The following is a 17,368-nucleotide window of genomic DNA, read 5'->3' as shown; positions in this document are numbered from 1 at the left end:
GCTGCGTGCCGGTGTCTCGACCGGAGTCGGACGATCTCGGCACCGTTTGGGCCTTTTTCGGTGCCGACGGTCGGTCACCGAATTTATGGGTGGAGCCATGGCCTGATGGCAGTGGCGTCCCCTGGGCCTTGTAAATTTTCCTCTGTGTGGTTTTCGACGTCTTACTCACGGTTTGTGTATCGTCGAATCCTTCGGAGTCCGATTCTTGGATCGAGAAGGTACCTTCCTCTTCCTGCTCCTCGAACTCTCGGTGGGCTGTCGGCGCGGACGCCATCTGAAGTCTTCTGGCTCGACGGTCTTGGAGTGTCTTTCGGGACCGGAACGCACAACAGGCCTCACAGGTGTCTTCACTGTGCTCAGGTGACAGGCACAGGTTACAGACCAAGTGTTGGTCTGTATAGGGGTATTTATTGTGGCATTTGGGGCAGAAACGGAACGGGGTCCGTTCCATCGGCGTTCTTCAGCACGCGGTCAGGCCGACCAGGCCCCGACGGGGGATCGAAAAACTACCCCGAAGGGCACCGGAGCTCTTCGATCTTCGATGCGGTGTTGAATCTAAGTACGCCGATCCCGAACGCAACAATACCGACGAAAATCTTCCGAAATTAGCTAATTTTCCGTTCCGAAATTCGGAGCGACAGGAACACGTCCGAACCCGATGGCGGAAAAAAAACAATCGAAGATGGAGTCGACGCCCATGCGCAATGGAGACAAAAGGAGGAGTCACTCGGTCCCGTGACTCGAAAGACTTCTTCGAAGAAAAACAACTTGTAACACTCCGGCCCAACACCAGATGGCGAGCTATTGCAAAACATGCGTATCTACAGCGACAGATGCCATCGAACATGGTGTTTTTCACTGTTAGACATGTCAGCTCTTGGCGTGGCTTCCTCTATATTTTAGTTTGACCTGGTGTTTTTGATCCTGTACTTAATTTTGTTTTTACTGCCTTTAGGATTCTCTGCACTTTACCACTGTTGACCAGTGCTAAGGGCAAGAGATGTCTGCCTAAATGGGATTGGCGATTGGCTTCTCCATGATTGGAAAATCTGATTTACTATCAAGTCCCAAATATAGTGCACCAGGTGTGCCCAGGGCCTGTAAATCATATGCTACTAGTGGGCCTGTAGCACTGATTGCGCCACCCACACGAGTAGCCTTGTAAACATGTCTCAGACCTGCCATTGCAGTGTCTCTGTGGGCATTTGTAAACTGCCGTTTTGACCTGGCAAGTGCACCCTTCCCAAACTTTCCCTGTAACTACATGAAAGTCACCCCATGCACAGGATACAGCATATTTAAAAGGTGGGACGTGTACTGGTGTGTTTTACATGTCCTGATAGTGAAATACTGCTAAATTTGTTTTTCACTATTCCAAGGCCTATCTCTCCCATAGGGTAACAAGGCGATTGCCTTGAAATATCTTTCAAGTATAATTTTTCATTGGGAGCAGATAAAGATATGGAGCCTGCGGGCTCAACTCACAATTTAAAAAAACATCTTTTGGTGAAGTTGTTTTTTAAATTGTAAGTTTGAAAATGCCACTTTTAGGAAGTGGACATTTTCTTGCTTAGCCATTCTGTGTCTCTGCCTTTCTGTGGAATAGACGTCTGGGTCAGGATGACAGTTGGACGGTTTGTGAATTCACACTAGGCAATCTCACAAGAAGTTGAGGTGTGCCCTGCATATCCTGATGGGTCTACCTGAGCTAGAGTGGTGGAAGGAGCTGACACCTGCACCTGAATAGGGCTGTGCCTGTTCTTAAACAAATCAGTCTCCAACCCCATGGAGTGTGTCTACGGCCAGGGCAGGAAAGGCAGGGTCTTGTGCACTACAAAGACATTCCTTGAAGCTGGCCCACTTCAAAGGCAGAAATTGGGTATAAGTACTGGACCTCTGACCCCACAAAGTAAGAACACTTCCGGACTGAGGACATTCTGCCAGGAAGAAGAGCTGGATGCTTTAGGAGAGAATGCTACTCTGCCTGTTGCTTTGCTTTGCTTGCTGCTTCTGTTGTGGGAGTAAAAAGAAATGGATTTTGCTTTCTACATCCTGCTTTCCAAGGTTCTCCAAATGCTTGAACTGAGCTTGCCTCTTGGGCTCACTTGCTGAGAATGCTGACTTGTCAAGTGGTGCTAAATCCAGTTACTGGGCCTTTAGGAGTGAGTTCTAATACAACCAAGAAGAAACCAAGTACATCGACTACAGAGCAACTTCGGAACCAGCGCTGTTGTCTGACTCCACGCCGCTGCCTTCACTGAAGCCATGGTCCCCACTGAGTGCAACAACCACGACTGACACCATAAGCACGACACTGGGCCTCTGAAGTCCTGCCACAGTAAGAGTCCCGAGTGCTGTCTCTCTGATGTCCAAGACACCCGACTACCACAGCACCTGTGGCCCATGATGTGATTGCAACATGCAGTAGACGAGTCATCGAGTGCCAGATCGTAAGTAACCAATGCTGCATCGCCTCCCCTGCAACAGGTAAGGAGCCAATGCCTCACCTCCCCTACCTAGCACTAAGGAACCAACTCAATAGTATTAAGTAAGCTATGCCGCACAGGCTCCTGCAACGCCTCACATCCTGACTCCGTGCAACAACTTTGTATCCTTGTTTTCCAGAGATACTGTACATGGGGGGCTCGTGCAACTCTATGACCGCCCTGCACTACCTCGCAAATGGCATTGGACTGTTGGGAACTACTCTGTCAAGACGTCGTGATAGCCCCAACTGGAGCTATTGCGTTTCCAAGTGCTTTACTGAGATTGAACATTTGATAATCTTTGCTTATGTAGGTTGGATTTTTGTTGGTTTGGCCTTGTTTTACTCAGATAAATACTAGCTATTTTTCTGAACTGGTGTGGAGTACATTTGTAGTGTTTTTGCTGTTACTGTGTGCAAAAATACTTTACACATTGCCTCTGAGATGAGCCTGACTATTAGTGACAAGCTACCAAGGGGATTAACAGGGGTTACCTTAGCTGTGTGACTCCCTTATCCTGACTAGAGTATGGGTCCCTACTTTGCACTGCCAACTAGTGACCCCACTTCTAACAGTCACATTAAAGCCTGCAATACTGGCTTCACTAATGCTGGGAAAAAAGAAAAAAAGATTGCTTTCTGAACAGACGGTAGAGGAGATGCACAACAATGAAAAACAGAATGATGATTCAGTGCAATTTTAAAATGTAAAACAGTCCCTCATGCATGCCAGTGAAAACACAATCTGGAAGACAGAATGATATGCCAGAGAGCCAAAAGCATGAGGTAACATAATAGCACTCATCTGGGTTAAGCCAGAGAATATTTTATGTAGGTTTAAAAAAAAAACTACTAACAATAAAACATCCAGACAGGTGTATTGTTAAGCCAGACGTAAAAATATGGAACTTTCATTAGATGCGATTAATGTTCGGTATAATCATTTGAAAGGGTAATTAAAATGAAACTCCAATAATGGAATATGAAAAGAGTTAATCGTTTGCAGTGGAATCTGTATATACAAGAAAGATCTTCAAACCTTAAATGGACCTTGTTGCAGGAGGCACATTTCCTAAAGATAAGAAAATATTCAGAAAACTGAGTGTGTTACAGTCTTATGTATGGCCAATTGTTTCCATTTACGTGATTGGCAATTTGATTTTCAACTCAAGAATGACAGTTTAAATCAGATATAAGAAGTTGATGAGTAACTGTTTATTGAAGTACTAGTTTGGGCCACACATTTTGCAAATGTCTCATTACAGCAAGTAGACTGATGAGCAGGTAAGTTTATATGGTGGCTTTAACATCTATATCCCAAGATGGTTACAACAGATTCTCAATGCAGTTACTTATGGTCTAAAGATGTACTGTGGTCTACAAACATAATTAAGATAGTCTACAATATTTACTCTTTCCTACATCATAGGTATTCACTTGCTGATTTATTCTGGTAACCAGTATAAATAATTGAGAACAGTCAGACCTCTAATTGATCTAGTTCATAGAATCAAAACATGCTTGACTGTCTTTGCAAACTGAGGAGTCTGACTGGGCAGCATTGGAAGAAGGGGTAGTTATATGACCAAGACTTAATAAGTGAATCCAATTTATTCATAATCAAAATCCAGTAATTGTATAAAGCCAAAAACGATTTTACAATTTCTGGGGTTATTTGGGATACTCAAAAGAAGCTATTACTAAATCATACTACATACAAGAAAAGTGAAAAAAAATCTTCTAGATGTCCATGCAGTCACAGAAATATCTGCATGATTTGGAAATAACTCATCTTTAACACCTTGGGTGTCCGGTATGAGCTGGTCTCATCCTCGGTTGCAGTGTGCCGAGGATGAGACAAGCTTGTCCTGCTCCTGGCCCACAAGGGGAGCTCTAGCGCTCCACCCATGGGACTCCCACCCACACCCCCTAGTAAGGGATAGAAGGGGAATTGCTTCCCCTTCCACCACACCCCTCAGCAATCTGATGAAGACAGCGTGCTGACGTCATCAAATGCTGCTGGGGACGTGCTGATAGCCATTTGCTTCCACCGTGTTAGTAGAGAGGACGTGAAAAATATAAGTCCTTAAAACTGAGGAGGGGGGCAGTGGGGGTGAAGCAGACACAGGGGGAAAGGGAAGAATTTTTCCTTTCCCCCGTGCCTGTTTTGAGTGGATTCCTGTTCTCGCCTGCGATCGTGGAGCAGGAATCTACCCACTAGACACTTGGGACTGTTTGTGTTGTATTTTGGGGAGCAACCCCTTAGCCTCCCATGGCTATATCGGCCATGTCTTCGTCCAATCTGGCGCCAGGGGAAGGGGGTTGTCGAAACCCACTAGACCCCAGGGATTGTTGTGCTTTTGTATGTTTGTTTTTTGTGGTTTGGGGGCACCCCTTGGGCAACGGTCACCCCCCCACCCCCCCAAAAGGGGAATAAGACTGATAGCCATTTCTGACCCTTTGGTGGCAGATCAGCCTATTTCTTTTTAGGCCCTTCAGCCCCCAAGGGGGCAGAATCCACTTAGGTACCAGGGAAAATTTCTAAATGCTTGGTGGTGGGGTGTTTGTCAACAGGGGAAGTATTTGCATTTGTGATTATAACAGTTTATTTCTCCTTTTTGTTCTAGTACAAAGCTTTTGCTTCCTTTACTGTGGCTCGTTGTGGTTGTGGCAGTGGTTGACCTGCGGTTTGCGTAGTTGCACGTTTTAGGTAAGTAAAAACAATTTACTCCAAAGGAGTATTGTTGCCATGCATGAATGACATGTTTGTAGGCGGTGCACTAAAAGCAGGATTGTGTGTGAAATTGTCCTTAGATTTGTGCACAAGGATATTTGTGTTGTCTTATGTCTAATTTGCTTTTTTTTGTGTGGGATTGCTATGTCTGTGCAGAGTAGTTGCTGGCGAGTCTAGCTTTTTCAGGCAAATGAGCGATATAGTTTTTGAGTACATAACTCTGTGATAAAGCCACACTTTGTTTATTACTTATTTTAGACAGTGCTGGTTGTTGTTGGTGCATTTGTCAAGTTACACTTCTTAAAAAGGATTGTGGCAAGCCGCAGAGTGACCGCTCAGCAGGTTGTTGACATGCTTTTTGAGTCGTCTCCTGACCATGATTATGAGACTGACTCTGCATCTGAGGCAGATGAGGAAGTGAGAGATTCTGGTAGAGCGTGTGAATATTCTGATGAGGAAACAACTCTCAGTGCAGATGAAGGGCGTGTTTTAGAGGAGGAGACTGATGTGCCAATAGTGCAGCAGCCCAGGGCTGAAAGCTTTCCCATTGGAAGACCTGACACCTGGGTTGCCCCAAACATGGAACAGCCACAGTTGCCTGCCTTTACTGGTCTCCCAGGGTGTAGAGTGAATAGGGAAAACTTTTTGCCCGTCAATTGTTTTTGAGTTGTTTATGGACGATGTATTTTTGGAAAAGATTGTTGAACAGGCTAATTTGTATGTGGAGCAGTATTTGAGGGACAACGCTGCCAGACTTAGGTCTCAGTCTAGAGCTACTACCCAGTGGATTCCCACAAATCTGGAAGAGTTGAAAATGTTCCTGGGTTTGACTTTTTTGATGGGGTTGATAAGGAAGCTGTCACTGGCTTCTTATTGGTCTACTAGTCCCTTGATGGCAATGGCTATATTTCCTGCAACCATGACTCATAATCGGTATTTGTTTCTTCTTCGGATGCTGCATTTTGTTGACAATGCTTTAGCCTTGCCACAAGATCACCCTGATTGTGACCGTCTTTTTAAGATTAGGCCTGTCCTTGATCATTTTGTAGATCGGTTTTCAGAGGTCTATGTTCCAGGGAAATAAATATCTGTAGATGAGTCTTTGGTCCTGTTGAAGGGACATTTGTTTTTTAAGCACTAAATTCCTAGGAAGAGGGCACAGTATGGAATTAGGATGTATATGCTGTCTGAAAGTAGTACAGGATATGTGTATAATTTCCGGTTCTACATTGGTAGGAATTCTAGTATTGACCCTCCTGGTTGTCCACCCACTTTTGGAGTTGGTGAGAAAATGATGTGGGAACTTGGTAGACGACTGTTTAACAAAGGTCACCATTTGTACGTAGATAACTTCTACACTGGAGTGCAGTTGTTCAAGGGATTGTTTAGAGTGGACACTTGCTTGTGGCACAATCTGTTCTAACTGTAAAGGCTATCCAAGGGAGTTTGTCTGTAAAAAACTTGAGAGGAGACAGTGCAGTGCCTTGCATAATAATGAACTGCTAGCTCTAAAATTTGCAGACAGGAGCGATGTGTACATGCTAACTACCATCCATGCTGAGAGTGCTTCCCCTATGACTGTTTGGGGTCAGGTTGCAGAAGTGCACAAACCTGTGTGCATTTTGGATTGAAATAAGCATGTGGGTGGTGTTGCTAGAGTAGATCTGAGGTTGGAACCTTACACTGCTTTTCGTAAGCCTTACGCATGGTATAAAAATGTGGCCATCCATTTGTTTAATTTAGCAACCTTTATTGCTTTTATTGTGTTCAAGGATTGTTCCAGAGTCAAGGATTACATTTGTTAAATTTCAGGAGTCGGTGATAGAGAGCCTTATTGTGGTGAAACAGGCAAGAGTTCCTAGAGTAGCAGTGGTGGAGAATGTGGCTAGAATGAAAGATCGCCACTTTCCTGATCACATTCCTCCCACTCCCAAAAAAGACTTGCCCACTAAGAAATGTAGAGTCTGTGCCCAAAGAGGTATCTAGAGGGAGAGCCAGATGAACTGCCAGACTGTCCTTCAAAGCCTAGGATGTGAGTGGCTGGCTGTATCAGAAGTTATCACGCCCAGAAGAATTACTGGGAACTACTATGAGCGTAAACTACCTGTTTTATATTTTCATGTCTTCAGTTTCACAGTTGGCATTACCGTCATGTATTCAATTAGAGCTTGTGTGTTTGTAGTTTTGTACTTATTTATAATTAGTGGTTTATTTGTTGTTAAAAAAAAAAAAAGGGATGTCGGTGTGCATGGAGTGGCGCTTGGCTGGCGGTGCAAATAGTGACTTGCTGTTGGCCACTGCAACAAACTGCCAGCCAAACGCCAGTCCACACACTCCCATAAGCTGGTGTGATTGCTTTTCAGGCATGTGGGCGTATGAAAGTGATGGCCCTTGAATGGCACAGTCAGTTGATGCAAGTGTTGTAATGTGCTTGGCCCGTGGCTGGAGGCATGAATGGTCTTGTGCATGTCATGTATGAAAGGTGTGTGAATGGACTGTAAAGCGGTTGGTGCCTTGATGCGGCTTTACAGCTCACAAGCTGTGAGTCATTCGTTCCACTTTTTGGCCTTTCAGTTATTAACAGTGCATTTCATTTTTGTGAAATCTCTTGTTAATAAAATTTGATCTACTGAACCATCACTCACCATCGTACCAAATCCAACCAATATGTGTAGTACAAATGACAAAACCTTCTCTGTAATCAAGTGTCAAAGCACACCCGTGACATGCTAGGTGTCTCGGGTGGGACCCCGATGATGAAGCATGCCACCTGAGTTTTTGGTCTTGGGTGTGGCCTTCATCTAGGGAAACATATCAAACCCAGACATTTTTTTAAACTAGACACCCAGAAGAGTCCAGGGAGGTGTGACTTGCATGGATCCCCCAACATTCTCTTACCCAGACTCCTATGCTAACCTAAAAATTTGCTTACAAAAGCTAATTTTCATCACTTTTTTTTGTAGGATCACCATGCCGGCACAAATTTCCTACCACCGAGCGTTCCCCTCAGTCTCCCAAGTAAAATGATACCTCACTTGTGTGGGCCCCAAAAGCAGAGTCAGCCTAAAAGTGTATAAAAGAAAAAATTGTGCTGATCAACTCAGTGCGCTATCCCCTCAATCTGCAAGGTTTTGGCCTTTTCCTGTTGCAGGCTCCTGGGATACCCACACAAGTAAGGCATAATTTTTATTGGCAGACCAAGGGGAACATTGGGTGGTAGGAAATATGTACCGGCACAGAGATCCGAAAAGTGTGGAAAATTTGATTTTTTAAATTTATTTTTAGTTATATTTGAGGTTTTTCAGAGTCTGGGTAAAAAAAATGTTGGGAGATCCATGCAAGCCACACTTCCCTGGACTCCTCCCGGGTGTCTAGTTTTCAAACATGTCTGGGTTTGGTAGGTTTCCCTAGATGACCACCGCACCTGGAACCAAAAATGCAGGTCCCCTCCACCCCCACCCCCCTGCAAAAACAGGTAGTCTTGTAACAGATCATTTTGAGGTGTCCACATTGTGTTTTGGGGCATTTCCTGTTGCAGGCACTAGAGTGACTAACCTATCCACTCAAATGAGGTACCATTTTTATTGGAAGCCTTCGGGGAATGCTGGGTGGAAGGAAATTTGTGGCTCCTCTCAGATTCCAGAACGTTCTAGCACCGAAATGTGAGGAATACGTGTTTTTTTTACCAAATTTTGAGGTTTGCAAAGGATTCTGGGTAACAGAACCTTGTAAGAGCCCCACAAGTCACCCAGTTTTGGGTTCCACTAGGTGTCTAGTTTTAAAAAAATGTATAGGTTTGGTAGGTTTTTATAGGTGCCGGCCGAGCTTGGGGCCAAAATCCACAGCTAGGCACTTTCTAAAAAACACGTCAGATTTCAATGTAAAAATGTGATGTGTCCATGTTGCGTTTTCCTGTTGCAGGCATTAGGACTACCTACACAAGTGAGGTACCATTTTAATCGGGAGACTTTGGGGAACACAGAATAAAAGAACAAGTGTTATTGCCCCTTGTGTTTCTCTACATTTGTTCCTTCCAAATGTAAGACAGAGTGTAAAAAAGTCTGTTTGAGAAATGCCCTCTAATTAACATTCTAGTATGGGCACCCCAAAATTCAGAGATGTGCAAATAACCACTGCTTCTCAACACATTATCTTGTGCCCATTTTCAGAATACAACTGTTTCCTTGATACCTATTTTTGACTCTCTAAATTTTACCAAATAAATTGCTGTATATCCAGTATACAATGAAAACCCCTTGCAAGGTGCAGCTCATTTATTGGCTCTGGGTACCTAGGGTTCTTGATGAACCTACAAGCCCTATATATCCCCGCAACCTGAAGAGTCCAGCAGACGTAAGGTATATTGTGTTCAAATATCTGCCATTGCTGCACAAAGTTATAGAAACAACGTAGACAGAAATGGCTCTTTTTTTCACCACAATTTCAATATTTATTTTATCCGTTACTTTCTGTAAGAAAACCTTGAAGGATCCACACAAATTACCCCTTGCTAAATTCAGAATTTTGTCTACTTTTCAGAAATGTTTAGCTGTCCGGGATCCAGCATTGGTTTCACACCCATTTCAGTCACTAACTGGAAGGAGGCTGAAAGCACAAAAAATAGTAAAAATGTGGTATGTCCCAGTAAAATGCCAAAATTGTGTTGAAAAATGTATTTTTCTGATTCAAATGTGCCTGTTCCAGAAAGCTGGGAAGATGGTGATTTTAGCACCGCAAACCCTTTGTTAATGCCATTTTCAGGGGGGGGAAGAAAACACAAGCTTTCTTCTGCAGCTCTTTTTTCACCTTAAAAAAAAAAAAAAAGAAATCGCTTTATTTTGGCTAATGTTGGAAAAAAAGGACGCACATTTGGTGTGGGTAGCCTATGTGGACAAAACGTTATGAAGGCTTAAGCGCGAACTGCCTCAAATAGCCAAGAAAAGGCCTGGCACCTGAGGGGGAAAGGCCTGGCAGTGAAGGGATTAACCTACAATCAGATAGTTTTAAAATACATGGTTTCGTTTCCAACAAAAAAAGTCAATCAAAATCTGCCTCTACATTAGACTAGAAAACACACAAGTAATTTTGTGTTTGATGTATTGGCAAATTTCTTTCAGTAAAGGAAAACCTTTCTTCCCACTTGACCAATGCATTATTGGATCAGAGCAAAGTAATTTCACATTCCAGCTAATTATTAATGGTTTTATGACTCTTTACATGGAGAGAGACGACTGACCAAAGAGCCTAGTACTGGCTTGGATTTATCAACATTTTCTCAAAGACGTTCTGTCAAAGGTGGTACTGGCTACCGTCGCACAGATGAAGTCACCACACAATGCACAGCCACAGCAGTCAGGTATACTCCCTGGCGAATTACAAAAAAACAGCATCCAGCTCTGGCTTCATTTTTACTTGAGGGTCAATAAGGTTTAGCAGGACAGCTGGGTATCTTTCACTCAAAGCAGTTTTCAGTCCAGTTCCAGGCTCCATAAGCCAACTGCCTTAGACATCAATGGAGTGGCCCGGAAGTAAGTGATTCAGGATGCTGATCAGGTCGACAATGGTCTTCTTTAGGCCACATCTCAGTCCAGGAACAGTGGGGTGACTTTGGCCACAGAGGTCAATGTCCCTTGAAGTCCAGGTGAAGTCTAACCAAAAATAAATTGCCAAAAGTCTTCTAGTCTCTGGTCACAGTGAAACCAGAGGTTCCCTTTAACTGCTGGTAGTGTCCATGTTAAGTGACCAAACTAAACTTTTACAATTCTCCAGGTTCCAGCAGACTCTGGTGCACCTTTTAAGCATCAGGGTTTGTTCTCTAGGGCTGAGCTTCAGCAATTGATGTCTAACAAGCAGTTGCAGTTACCAGCTTTGCCTCAGTGGCTTCTTTAGCTTTTGTGGCCCTGGAGCTGTAACAGGAAGTCAACCAACTTTTGGAGATCTCCTCTTCTGTCTGGGGATCGGTGAAAGAATTTTCCTCATTCAAGGTACCACAGGTACAATCCTCTCTTTGCTCGCCAAGGAGCAACAAGTGCAGTCAAGTTTTTGGTGCAGAATCTCTTTGCCAGGTTCAGGAACAGAAGGACAGTCCTTCGTCCTCTTTCCAGTGCAGACGTGATCTGAGGTGTGGGTGCTAAGGGTGCAACTCTTATTCACACAATTTGCCCTCTGGAATGTGGTTATCAGGAGACAAAAGAACAACAGGTCCCCTCCCACCTGATGACGACTTCCTGCAGTGTGGCATCTAGCTGTCCAACAGTGCAATATTCTGCCAACTCTGAAGATGGCAAAACCATTCTCTTGGTGTGTGGAGCTTGGTAACCCACCCTAGAAGTGTGGCTACCTTAGGGCTACACAACCACGAGAAAACTAGTTCAGCAACTGTCTTCCCCTCTCTATCCCCGACACTAACCGGTCTACCAGAACAAATAGCAGCCCCTCTTGGGTCTGTCCATCATTTGCCCATCAAAGGTGGCTTCCCTTCGAAGCTCGCCATTTGGGCTCACAACTCTCATTGGTAGGAAGCCACAAAGGTTAACACTTATTCCAGTAACAGCCCTCTAGTGTATCCCTTCCTGGGAGTCATTCACACTTCTCCCCAGGAGGGCAGAAGGCTGTCCGATGGCCCACAACTGTAAACAGCCACTTGAAAACTTAGACAACTGAGTGGCAACTTTCTAAAGTTGTCTTATACTCATAAGCTTCATTAAATTTAACTTGAGTGTCAAGTCGGGTTTTATGTAACAATTCTTTTGATACCTTGCAGTACTAACTTCTGTTGTCCCATTCAGAAATTAGCACAGCCGAGCTATCAGCGTGTAACCCTGTACTTGCCAATGGTGCTCCTAGCCTTTATATAGTAAAAGCAATAATTTAGGTATTTTACTGTTAGATCTTACAAAAATACATGTGTTACTTTTTTTAACACAAAGCTCCCTGCCTCGGGGCTCAAGGGGCATACCCCTTAGGGATGACATATGTATATTAAAAAGGAAGGTCTGGACTTTATCATTAGTTTAAATGGCAAAGTTAAGTTATTAGTTGAAAAGGACTCTACCTGTCTGCAGTGGCAGGCTGGGAGACATATTTAACTTTTTCACACTCATGCTGGCACAATAAGTGTTGCACCTCATTAGGGACACTGTAACTTACAGGCCCTGGACACACCTCTTACCATATACTAGGTACTTATGAGTAAGTTATCTCATGCTAATCGGCTATAAGCCAATTAAACACACTTTTGAGAGTCAGAGCACTGGCACTGAGGTCCAAGTTGGCAGGCCTCAGTGCACTCAGACAAAAAACAGCATAGTAAGTCCAAGACTATGGGAGGTGTCCACGCAAAAAGAGGCATTTACTTATATGAACTTTAGTGTTGTTAATTTAGTTTCCTTCATCTCTTCCTTTCCTGACAAAATGGGCACTTTTAAAAAAAAACTTTGCTTTAAAAGGGTGACTCATACAGGCTCAAAGAGCTAGGTACTGTAGGAAAACTAGAATGACAGCATCTATTTGAGCTTGATGGCACATTAGACAACTCTTTAAAAAACAGGCGGAGCAACCAGACACAGGGTAGTATTTCCTTAATAAAACGCAATGATTTACAAATAAAAGTCGACCACTAGTATGGCATTCTTGTTCACATATGGCCAGGATAGCTTGGCAATCCTGCAGAATGCTGCGTACAAATACAAACGATGTTTCAAGGCCATCAGTAAACTCTCAATCAAAACAAGAAAGAAGCCAAAATTTACAACTTACAAGAAATAATGGCCACCCTTAAGAGATGTCAAAACTACAGTACCTGAGATGTTCCACTGATGTGTTTTTATCATCAATTACTGCAACTGCTACAAGCTTCCCTGAAATGAGAAACATACATATGTTAAGAAGGAAATGGACATAGCCAACTTTCCCAAGGTGGCTTCCTTCCAATGCACACTTGCCCAATGCTTCCTCCCTTACAGATATATAAAGGTAATCCGCAAAATCGCCATTCAAGAACTCTACAATGCAAATGCCTCCTTTATTATTTGCCACTGTTCTATAGCACTATCCGCTTCCTAAGCGCAGCTCAAGAGGGCAATACAAATGACGACCAAAATGTGGGCAAATATTTTGGTTAGCATGGTAGTCTTGGGGCCTCATGTATGTCAAATGGTTCCAGCTCTTGCTGATATAAACAAAGTGTATTTCCTAGTATGTGTACTAGAAATGTTTCGGCCAAGAAGGGAGTGATGTACAAGTGTGCATGGAAGCGTAAGCTAAAAAAATATAAGTGTGCACGTATAGATGCAGTCTTGCTGCTGAGAGGAGGGGACTATTTTCCAAAAAAGCATTTATCAGACCAATTATGTAAAACACAATCAGAATTCTGGTGCAGAGCATGTGAAGCTCTTACAAGAAGGAAACAAACAGGCAGTTTCGTTTTAAAGTAATTGTAATTTGTGAGATTTGATGGCAACCTGTGATCCAGAGAATTACTATAGTCAAATATTGTAACTGTAACGGTTCTTTGTTCTGCTCTGACATGTTCTTTGTTGGATAGGCAATACTGAGATGACTCCCCTGCAAGGTGCAGCTCAGTTATTGCCTCTTAGTAGCTTGGATTCATGGAGAACCAAAAGGCCCTGTATATCCCTGCAACCAGAAGGATCCAGCAGACGTACCTCTATATTGCTTTACAAAATATGATATACTTAGAAAAAGTTACAGATGAAAACTTAGAATTGTGTCTACTTTTCAGAAATGTATAGCATTCCGGGATCCTCCATTGGTTTTACACGCACTTCTGTCACTAACTGGAAGGAGGTTGACAGCACAACAAATATGAACAAGCATTTGCAATGCAATAGGTCTTGCATTTTCTTCAATTAGAGGTATTGGCATTGTAAATTCATAACTGGACTTTTCTTGCCACATAAATTGGTCAACCCTGCCTCATAATTTCGTCTTTTTCTGCCATTTAATTCCAGTGGCCCAGCTTTTAACTAAAGCACTTCCATTTACTTTCTTCCTCTATCTAAAAGGTATACAATTATCATATAAACCTTTATCAGAAATAAACTTTTGGCATTAGAGTGTAATGCTCAAAACTTTTGGAATGCATTAGAGGGTTAAAGGAAAGCAGGAGTCGTGAGTAAATATGGAGAGGACAAGTGGCCTAGTAATGGTGTCATAGGCCCTGGAGTAAGAAAGGAAAATGGTTGACTGGAATTTTGGTAGGAAAACAGAACAGTAATTAGAGTTCAGTGTGGTCCGTGGGTCTCTGGGCCCCCGTGCACTGCACCTGTTGGTCCACTGATAACTAGGTGCCGGGAGAGAAAGCGTATGGGGCAGACAAAGAGAATCAAAAGGAATACAAATGGAAAAAAGAGAAGGGGGTCACCAAGAAATAAAATAAGGGAAATAAAGAAGAAGAAAATGAAAGCACAACTAAGAAGAAACAGAGCAAATGTGAGACAAAAGAAAAAAAGGAAGGAAGCTAGCGAACGAAAGATAAAGAGGAAAAATTAATGAAAGAAGTATGAAAAGAAAGAGAAAATGAACATTAGAGAAAAAAGGAGAGACAGTGAGAGAAACCAGCAGCGAAAGAACCAGGACATGTATGTACTGAAATTTCCCAGAGTCACAGAATGGGAAAACCATTTTGACACTGTAGGTCCCGACAAGTAACTTGCGGCTTCCACATACAGACGGGAAAAAAAGGGATTTATAGTAAAACGTGAATTGACAGATAAAGTTAAGAAAAACACCAGAGAAAGGAAGGAAGATCTAAAAAAAAAAAAAAAAAAGTGAGGATACATACCAAGTCAAAGGAAAGAGCAAATAATAAAGAAAGGAAGAATGAAGGGGAGGGAAAGAATAGTGAAATAATTAATGCCTGATGAAGAAAAAGTAGAGGAATGAAACAATGAAAGACAAATCAAGTTTTTGCAAGTTTGAAAGAGGAGGTAGCAAGAGGAAAAGACGAAAATAATGGAGATGAATAGAAATAAACAGGTATAAAAAAGCAAAACTTACGTGTGGATTTTAAGTGCTGGAAAGAGAAAAGTGGAGGAGAAAGAAAACACTGAGAATAAACAGAGTAAAGTCAGGAATGAATTGTGATAGGTGAAACAGACCCTCCTAAAAGATGGCAGCTAGCAATAGATTTAATTGGCTTCCCTACGTCCTCAAACAGAAATCAGAATGTGGAACAGAAAAGGGCACTGGAGAACAGGAGGAGGTGCATTAGCAACGTTGTATGTGAACACCAATACAGCAATATTGGGGTGCTTCAGATCAGGATTGGGGGTACAGAAAGAGCTGTGCCCCAGCCCGGTGCTGGAACAGCAGAAAGGCAGTGGGTGAGGAATGAGAAACAGAGCAGTGTGTAATTCCTGGTATTGGAATAATGGGGCACTGGAGCTTAGAGTTGAGGGGCACTGACACAAATTGTACGTTGGCTGCAATACTAAAATAGTAACGGGCACACAAGGTCAGAAATGAGGTATTTTAATGAAGCTATGTGTGGAACCTAGTACTGGCGTGCCAGTGTTGCAGAGCGTTAGCCTGGAGGTGCCCTGGTGAAGCTGTGAGTGGAAATAGCATGGCAGTGGCATTGCCTCTGAACCACAGAAGAGAGGAGTCCTGAAAGGCTTGTGTGAGTCTTAGTAGTGAGAAGAAATATGCACTGAATGTTAGAATTGATGGATTCTGGTAGAGCTGTGGTGGTTTTCATCAACAGTGGTGTTGGTTGTTAGACTTGAGGTGCACTGGCTGAGTGGTGTTTTGCTCTTTTGGGTCCAGTATTGGCTTGGCAGTGGGACTGAATATTAGAATTGAGCTGCTGTAATGGAACTGTATGTGAGAGGGGTCCCAGTATAGGAAAGGAAGTGACCTCGCCAGGGTAGAATTGAGGTGCACTGATGGAGCTGCACCCGAGGTTCCAGTACTGGAGCAGCAGAGTGTACGGACTGGAAGAACTGAGGTGTTCTGGCAGACAGCATATGCGGGGTTGCTGGCACAGGCGAGGGGCTTTGAGCGTGTGAAGTGAGGTGCACTGATGGAGCTGCGCCTAAGGTCCCAGTACTGGAGCAGCAGAGTGTACTAAGCAACATCACAAAACAAGATAAAATGATGGACGGAGTGTTGAAACTTTTCAAAGACTCACCCCAGTCACAGATCTGGGTTTAATCCATTGTTATTTTGCTCACCACGTCATCCCAGTTTGGACCCAGCCATATGCAAATCAGTCTTGACCCTGTTGCTTATGGGAACAGTCCAGCCCGAACTGCCAGGCCAGGACCTCCCTGGACAGGAAACAAGCATCCTGGGTCCGGTTTCAGGGTATCACCTTTCATCAGCCAGGCTAGCTTGAATCCAATGGCACAGCGAGCAAGGGACCCACTTCTGGGCATACCCCTGCCACTGGCCTGGCAGTTCGACCTGGACTGTTCCCATGGGGAACAGGGTCAAGACTGATTTGCGTATGGCTGGGTCCAAACTGGGGTGTCATGGTGAGCAAAAAAACAATGGATTAAACCCAGATCTGTAACTGGGGATGAATGTTTGAAAAGTTTCAACACTCCGCCCATCATCCTTTTGTGTTGCAGCAGTGTACTGACTGGAAGACCTGAGGTGCTCTGGCAGACAGCGTGTGGGAATCCTAGCATTGGCACAGCTGAGGGGTTTGGAGCATGTGAACTGAGGAGCACTGATGGAGCTGCTCCAGAGGTCACAGTACTGGAGCAGCAGAGTGTACTAAATGGAAGAGCTGAGGTGCTCTGGCAGACAGCGCGTGTCTGGTTCATGGCACAGTTGAGGGGCTTGGAGCATGTGAACTGAGGATCACTGATGGAGCTGCTCCCGAGGTCCCAGTACTGGAGCAGCAGACTGTACTGACTGGAAGAACTGAGGTGCTCTGGCAGACACCGAGTGTGGGGTTGCTGGCACTGGCACAGCCTTGGAGTGTGTAAATTGAGGTGTATTGATGCTGCTCCTTAAATCAGAGTACTGGAGTAGAAGAGAGTACTAACTGCAAGGTGTGAGGGATTGCAATGGTTGAACTGAGGAGCACTGATGGAGTTGCGAGTGGGATCCCAGTATGGATCAGAAGTGGGGCTGTCTCTTAGGATTGCGTAGCTCTCGTAGAGTTGGTAAATAAAATC

At 43.8% G+C, this 17,368-nt stretch overlaps 1 protein-coding gene across 1 annotated transcript in view; it reads right to left on the bottom strand.

The window, feature by feature from the left end:
- TMX3 (thioredoxin related transmembrane protein 3) overlaps positions 1 to 17,368 on the bottom strand; it is a 312,747-nt gene that overhangs the window by 115,057 nt on the left and 180,322 nt on the right. The window contains exon 11 of the mRNA XM_069219902.1: positions 13,021 to 13,078. Within this exon, the coding sequence (XP_069076003.1) occupies positions 13,021 to 13,078 (58 nt within the window). The remainder of the gene's footprint in view (positions 1 to 13,020; positions 13,079 to 17,368) is intronic.

This window comes from Pleurodeles waltl, chromosome 2_2 (genome assembly GCF_031143425.1).
Source record: "Pleurodeles waltl isolate 20211129_DDA chromosome 2_2, aPleWal1.hap1.20221129, whole genome shotgun sequence".
Lineage (NCBI taxonomy): Eukaryota > Metazoa > Chordata > Amphibia > Caudata > Salamandridae > Pleurodeles > Pleurodeles waltl.
The sequence above is the reverse complement of the archived record's forward strand: the minus strand, read 5'-3'. Positions and strand labels throughout refer to the sequence as shown.